Genomic DNA, 7,493 nt, shown 5'->3' with positions numbered 1-7,493 from the left:
TATATATAAGTAATATAATATTTTTATACTTAAAAATATATATTATAGAATTCTATGAAGAAGAGAGATTCAAACCGTGCCAGTTTAAGTGCTGAGGATGACATTGCAAGAAAGAGACAACGGACAGAACAAGGAGAACAAGAGTTTCCGTGATTTCCAAACTCTCAATATCAGTTCTTTGACAAGTTTTCAAAATGGACGTTGATTACTTTGTTTTAAATCTACAGAAGGAAGTGCTCCAAAAAGTATTACAGAGTGTCAAAATGAGTGATGAAATGTATTATGGAAGAAGAGATTGACAAGTGAATGATGAATGAATATATAAATAGTTATCTTGTGTGTAAAATTCTTTATTTCATTATTATTATTATTATTGTTTATTTTAAAATATTTTTCACAAACATGAAGAAAGATATTCTTTTCAGGGAGTATATGAAAAAAAGAATATCAAAATGGAAAATAAATTTTAATCAATTTGTTAGTTTGAGGGATTGTGCAGATATGCACAACATGCTTCCAATTGATTATAAACAATTTTTTTTTTAATTCTGTCATTTATTTTATTAAACAAATATTCTTTAATAGAAGAAGAAAAATCTAAAAATTCTCTAATAAGCCTGTAACATTTAGAAATTCTGTGTGCAAATTAATAATAATAATACTACAATCATGTTAAATTTCTGTTGTAGTAAAGTAATAACTCTACTATCTGCTGTCTATCAGAAAATATCCAGTGACCTGCTAACCATTAAAAGCTTTTGTCGTGTAGCCCATCAGCATGTCATTTCACATTCCATCGAGTAAATAAAATAATGAAATAATTTGTTCTCGTATGATTTTTGTATATCTTGATAAAATGGCTGAATTATTGAAAATTTTATAGTTAAAATTCTTTTGCTTAAATTTGGTGATGCAATTTTTAAGTCATAATATAAATGAAATGTTATGAGAAAATGTTTTAAAATAAAAACTGTATAAGTTGTCATCTATATACATATACTGATTACAAAAACGTTTTATCAAGAAAGGCCAATATTTGTAAATATAAATATAAAAAATTTCATAAAGCAATAAATCTCGAAAGAAGATTGTGTGGTAGTCTCTAAATTGAACTCCCACAGTAAATGCATTCTCCATGATTTGATCTTAAAATTGTCTCTACAGTAACACTTTTACATCTTGTATACATTTTTAAATGAAAAATATATAGTAGATTCAGTATCTAAAACAGAATAGTAAGTTGTCATCCCTCGTAGGTTCAGAAAATAACCAGCTGAATTAGTTTCTTTGAACGTAGATTCACAATTTGTGCATTGTAGTAGAAGTTATATTCTTATTACAGTGATATTGATTGGGAATTTCTTTTCCAGAATTAATATTTATAATGCACTTGACATGGAATAAAATGTCTCCAAATTTTTCTTTATTCTAAATATTTAGGAATTACAGAAGGCAGTTCTTAATCTAAATTTTCTTACCTGTNCGCGTTTGTTTTACACTTCGAGAAAGTTTTTGTCTCATCTGGGCTTTGTCACTAACACATTCCCTTGACCTGATTCTATCCTCGAAACTTTCTGCCATTAAAGTTTGTAATTAGTCGAAATTTCTACGCGCTTTTACGACCCTCACAATACTAAAAGTTAATTTATTGCGGTCTATTAGCAGAGTGTCGTTGCGTAGTTTAACTGATTGGTTTTGTTTTCTTAATTCATAATATATTGGCAATAAATGTTTTCTTCTTTTACATGTTTCTTTAGTAAGATCAGGTGCTATCTGTATATTACCCCAGTCTTCCATTAATTTATGTTGTTTCTTTGATATGAAAGTATTATACATTTGATCACGAGTCTGTTTTTGTACTAAATGATAGTTTTATAATCTGGTTGGTTGGTTTGGTTATTTGAATTATATCTAGGATATCATATTGAGTTACATTATTTAGGTTTAATGTTAAGTTAATAAATTTAAGAATTTCTGGTTTGGAAATGCTTTTTGACAAAGGATAGTTGTATAATACTATATTATTATAATGACAGTCATTAATTACAGTATCCATTTTATACTGTATCAGTTCCTTTTCAGATTTTAAATTGTCAATTTGAATTTTTAAATTATCTATTGAACTTTCCATTTTTTCAAATTGAATTTTATTTTCCCGTATTGTACCGTGAATTAAATTCAGTTCTTCTTTTATATATTCCATTTGTGTAGATAGTTTATCATTAGAATCAGTTAATATTAATCAGTTCAGATATCCTATTCCATAAATCTGCTGTTAAAGTGTCATTCGAACTTATTGGAGTAGATGAATTAATTATATTGGACTCACCTGGAGAGCTTTGTAGATTTTGTTTAGATATATCCGAATGTGGACTATTATTTGCCATAGACAATTCCTGTAATTCTTTATCCATTGATAAATTGTAGTCCGTAATGAGCTTGNATAAAATATAAAATTAACAATAATTAGCTAAATTTCATAAAATGTATTTTAAATTAATTTTTAACAAAAAATATTTTTTTGGATTACTCAGTTTTTGATATGTACAGTTATAATTTCTATTTAAAAAGTTGAGAGGCTGGCAAAACTGCATATCCTCAAAACTTCAAAAAACAAGTTACTAACAAATTTGGATTTGTGCATCATCAATCCATCATCTAAGAAACTTTCATGGTTCAGTTACATGCCCTATGAGTTTTATAACCACATTAATAAAGTGCTGTACATTGGAAATGACATGTTTAAAATTCATCAGCATTTTATTTTCTTGAAAAATTCCTAATGTGGAATATGCCATTTTTCTACCCAGCCCCTCAATTGTCCATAGATGAAAAATATGACAGTCCTCAAATTAATGCTTCATTTTATATTTTTTAAATGTCCTTTGGATCACTTTTGCAGCATTTTCTTGCTTTTTTCTTTCCCAGGTATTTGAAATAATTTCAGTTTGACTACGAGTGGGAAAAGTTTTTCGAAATCTCTGATCTATTTGCTCTTGCAACGTTTTAAATTCATCTGTTTCTTCCACGTCACCTAAAACTCGTTTTGTCAAGGCATGAAGAATATCCAAGCAATGTACTTGGTCCCCTTTTGATAATGGTAATTTCATTAGAACAATTGCAATATTGTTTGGTTTTGGTATTCCTAAAGGTGGGTCCAAATCTGCTACAAAATCTGAAAGCTGGATTAAACTGATAAATTGGATAGCGTGAGGATCATACCGGGACCAAGTGATATAAAATGACTCAATGTCTTCTTCAGTGATGCCCATTTCTTCTTGATTTGCTTGATTCAAATTTTCTAAAATTATTGCTATATAAGTGTTTATTATTATCATGTAGTTAATAATAATATAACTGACCAGATACAAAACGGCAACAAATGAATAACCACAGTTACCATTAGGTAGATTATTATAATTAGGATCGCAATCTGGTGGCTGGACTGTCAGTGGCTCTAAAATGTCGTTCCATCCAGCAGATGTTGCAAGGCGAAACAAAAGTGCCATGCTGTGAGCAAAGGTTTCAAAATTTATTGTGTCTGTAATGTTGTTATCATGTTTGACGTGGGCAAATAATGACATGCCTATAATTGAATAAATAAAAGTAACAAGAAAAAGTAAGGCCCCAATATTGAAAAGAGCAGGAAGTGATACAATTAATGCAAACAGTAATTTTCGAATGCCTTTGGCTGCTTTAATGAGTCTAAGTATCCTTCCAATTCGAACCAAGCGAATTACTCTTAATAAAGTTGGGCTAATGATGAATTTTTGTAATGCTTCTTCAAAGATAACACCTGAAAAAATTTATTTTAATATTAAAACTTTATTTTGCTCAATTCAAGAAATTTAAAATATATATTAGAAAATCTATTATAAAAATATTTAGCACTTTTTTGAATTAATCCATCTAGAAAAATTCTTATGAAAAAATTTTGAAAATAGTATCAAATGAGAATATAATATAGACTAATAATAATTGTGTGACATTAAAAATTACCTATTTGTTTTATTATTGTTAAAATGTGATCTTTGTGCCATTTATTTACATATTTCTTGATTTGTACAATTAAATCCAAAATACTCTAAATTGGCCACACAGCCATGCATCAAAATGTTAGCTTACTATTTATGCTGAGATTCAGTTTGAATCTAATCTGGATGAGGCTCAGTTCCTTTGGTTAAGAAAAGGATCTGGATGTGAGGGTGCAGACTAGTATACTTCCAATACTGGCACAGAAGAGGGAGGAAATGCTCAGGGATGGAAATACCGGAATGAATTCAGAAGACAACAGGAATCACTGGATGAAGACGACCCCATGTCCTTGAGAATACTGATTTTTATACAATTTGTTTCCAAATTTAGATTTCTGATTGGTCCCAAGTTGTTGCTAGGGGCACAATTTGGGTTGTGAAGTGATGACCAACTCTTTCTATCCTGATGCATTTTTTGCTCCCCCCAACAGATTGGTTATGTTTCTTTGAATGATTGCTTCATAAATTACAGAAAATGTTTTTTTTTTCCTTTCCCTTCCAGAGAGGATGCAGCTGGATCCACATAGTCCTCAGTCACACCCTCCTCCAAGGAAGTGTTTGCTTTTTTTGATTTTGACTTGGTATTAGGTCACCACAAAACCTTTATCAGTGTCACTCCCTCTCTCTCCATGTGATCTATAACTGGGAATGTGACAATTCAATTTTACAGCTTCAATAAACAGATGATACCTTCTTTGTATGGATGTTAGTTTGGCAGTCTGTCTCCTGTCTTGTTGGGTAAGGTCCTGACCTTACAAGACTCCCTTCTTTCTTTAAAAATGGTGCTTATTCATAAAGTGTCATTTTAGCTGGTGACTCTGAAGCTGCCAGTTCATGTGTCATTCTCTTGGATAAACAAATTTCCATGCACACCATCGAGAGAAGAGACAAGGATGCATCCATAAGATGCACATTTTTTTGACATTACTGGAGATAATATAGAAAATGATTTTTGTACTCCAAATATGATACATATCCATAACTGAATTTGCACTTATTTAAATTGACCATAATGAAAAACATGAAACATCATGATTATGCTGATCATATCCAGTTTTGATGGGAAATATAAGCGAAGGAAAAATTTCAAATATACATGGATGATTTGTATGTTGAGCATTGCATCATTATTAATGATGCAACGAATATTCGGTATTTGGCCGAATACCTAAAAATAGGAGTAAGAAATACCAAAATGATTAATTTACTGTTTTTTTTGTTAACTTTTATTAATGCTGAACATACATTTCAAGTTTGAGAAAGTGCAATTTTTTGCTTATGTAAAAGATCAAAGGAAAAGTAATATAATTAAGTTATTTTTTTAAGAGATCAAAAAGAGGTATAAATTATACTTAATATGAGATGGCACTTAACATCTACCTCTAGTGCCAAATTGGTTTATAATTTATGTCAGTGTTCCGCAACCTTTTTCTACTTGCGGCACACCCATGACTTCAACACGGCACACCAAAATGTTATTCCCCTCAAAAACGTATGATATACTATTAATAGAATTACGTAATGCCACTAACCTGTTATTATTGTTACTAAACAGACATCAACACCTGTGAGCAAATTTTTTTTACATATAATTTCTTAGAATACATAAAAATGCGTGGCTTGTAATAAAGAATAAACAAACATAATCTTATTTCATGAGTACTGCGGCAGAGAATGAAATACAAGCATAAGAAACACAACAACTGTGATAAAAATANTCTTCTCCATCAAAAGTTCCTGGTGACACATCCCTGACTAACTTGATCCGACTCAACAAGGAACAAACTCCGTGGGAAATAATTTTTATGGCTTTTAGCCTAACTCGATAAAACGTTCGAATTTAACCGATTAAATTTTCCAATAATACTTTATTGTGGGTCTGTTCGTCCCTCACATCACCCCGGCCTTTCCAAAATCGGGCTTGTTCTGAGTGAGCAAGATCGATTTTAATGAGTTGAAGTTCCGATGGAAGGTACAGGACGTAGGGTATTTCCTTGAGGTTCTTGCGATTTTCGATGAAATATGACTTGAAAATGATAAGGACCCGTTTTGTGGATACATAATATTAAAGAATATCTCTCTCTCTCTGATAATACTAACATGAATTATTTCCGACATTGATATGATTATTTTTATGATATGGTTATCATTCTAATTAATTATTTCCGACAATATGATTTTTTCGCGATACACAGAGGTTTAATGGATTTATAATCTACTCTCTCTCTCTCTCTCTCTTGAGGTGGTTACGTGGTGAATTTGAGGAGGGTAGGGTTGGTTGAGAGGGTTGGGGAGAGTTCGTCTTCGGCTAGATTCTGGATAAAAGAGGGAAGGGCGATTAACAATCCTATTGAGCTTATCCAGAATTTAATGTTAGGATTAGTTATTAGTCAAAGGTAAACGTTTTTTTTTCTTGTTCTTTTTACTCTCCCTTGTTAATTGTGTCTGTTGTCTTAATTAACTCTGTCTTGTTACTTTTGATTGACCGCTATTTCCTTCCTTTGGCGGACTAGCCTTTCGTTTGGGAATTCGACTGCGTCTAGGCGTCGGGAGAATCCAGGGATGTTCTTCCACTGGTCCCTGACTGCGTAATGCATAAGAATGAGAGGAAGTAGGTTCTCTTGGTTCTTCTCTAGGGGTAGATTCTATTATTCTTTCTTCACTTTCGGAATCGTCTTCCTCTGATTCTAGATCCGTTTCTGGTTGTGGTTGAATTTCGGTGAGGATAAATTCGTCCCAGGGGTCTGCACTTAGGGAAGGTTGGCGGGATAATACCTTAGGTTGTGTGGATGCTGGGGTAAGAGATTGGTCTAAACTTTCTGACCTTTCGAATTCTTGTCTAGCGGTGCAATGTTTCAATCTATTAGCATGAACTTGGAGTTGTTTCTTCGTTTGAATATTTTCAATAAGGAATGTGACAGGACTTAATTTGGATATGATACGAAATGGGCCGGACCATCGGGGTGCTAATTTCCTTTTTAACCCTTGAGGTAGGACAACCTCATTAAGGAAGACTCGATCTCCTACCTGATATGTAGGAATTTTATGAGTTCGGCGATGTATTTTTTGACGTTCTCTGGCTGCTGCTTCAGCATATTCTTGTGCTAATTGATGGGCACTGGCCATTCGAAGGTGGAGTTCCGATGCGAAGTTATCTTCTACATCGTATTTAGTTCTGGTCGGACGGGTGATAAGGTCAAAGGGGTAAATTGGATCTCGTCCATACAACAGAAAGAATGGACTGTCATTCGTAGAAGCGTGGACGGTAGTGTTATATGCAAATAAGGCGTAGGGAATCCATTCATCCCAGTCCTTTTGGTCTTTGGCTACATAGTGTGAGATAATATCAACAAGGGTCTTATTGAATCTTTCAACTATCCCATTGCATGCAGGGTGATAAGCTGTTGTAAGAAGTCGCTTAATATGAAGCAATTCGCATACTTCCTTGAACATCTTGGA

General features: G+C 32.5%; 2 protein-coding genes across 3 annotated transcripts in view; one reads left to right on the top strand and one right to left on the bottom strand.

The window, feature by feature from the left end:
* Positions 1-1,086, top strand: part of LOC111621981 (DET1- and DDB1-associated protein 1-like) — a 46,939-nt gene extending 45,853 nt beyond the window's left edge. For both annotated transcript variants that reach the window (XM_023364271.1, XM_023364272.1), the window contains exon 6: positions 49-1,086. In XM_023364271.1, the coding sequence (XP_023220039.1) occupies positions 49-153 (105 nt within the window). In that variant the 3' untranslated portion in view covers positions 154-1,086. The remainder of the gene's footprint in view (positions 1-48) is intronic.
* A 1,404-nt stretch (positions 1,087-2,490) lies between these two features.
* Positions 2,491-7,493, bottom strand: part of LOC111621990 (sodium channel protein 60E-like) — a 150,910-nt gene continuing 145,907 nt past the window's right edge. Inside the window, exon 22 of the mRNA XM_023364281.1 lies at positions 2,491-3,796. Within this exon, the coding sequence (XP_023220049.1) occupies positions 2,853-3,796 (944 nt within the window). The 3' untranslated portion in view covers positions 2,491-2,852. The remainder of the gene's footprint in view (positions 3,797-7,493) is intronic.

The sequence above is a fragment of the Centruroides sculpturatus genome, unplaced genomic scaffold, assembly GCF_000671375.1.
Source record: "Centruroides sculpturatus isolate CEXI.00-Female unplaced genomic scaffold, Cexi_2.0 scaffold82, whole genome shotgun sequence".
Lineage (NCBI taxonomy): Eukaryota > Metazoa > Arthropoda > Arachnida > Scorpiones > Buthidae > Centruroides > Centruroides sculpturatus.
Note: the sequence above shows the minus strand (reverse complement) of the source record. Positions and strands in the feature narration are given on the sequence as shown.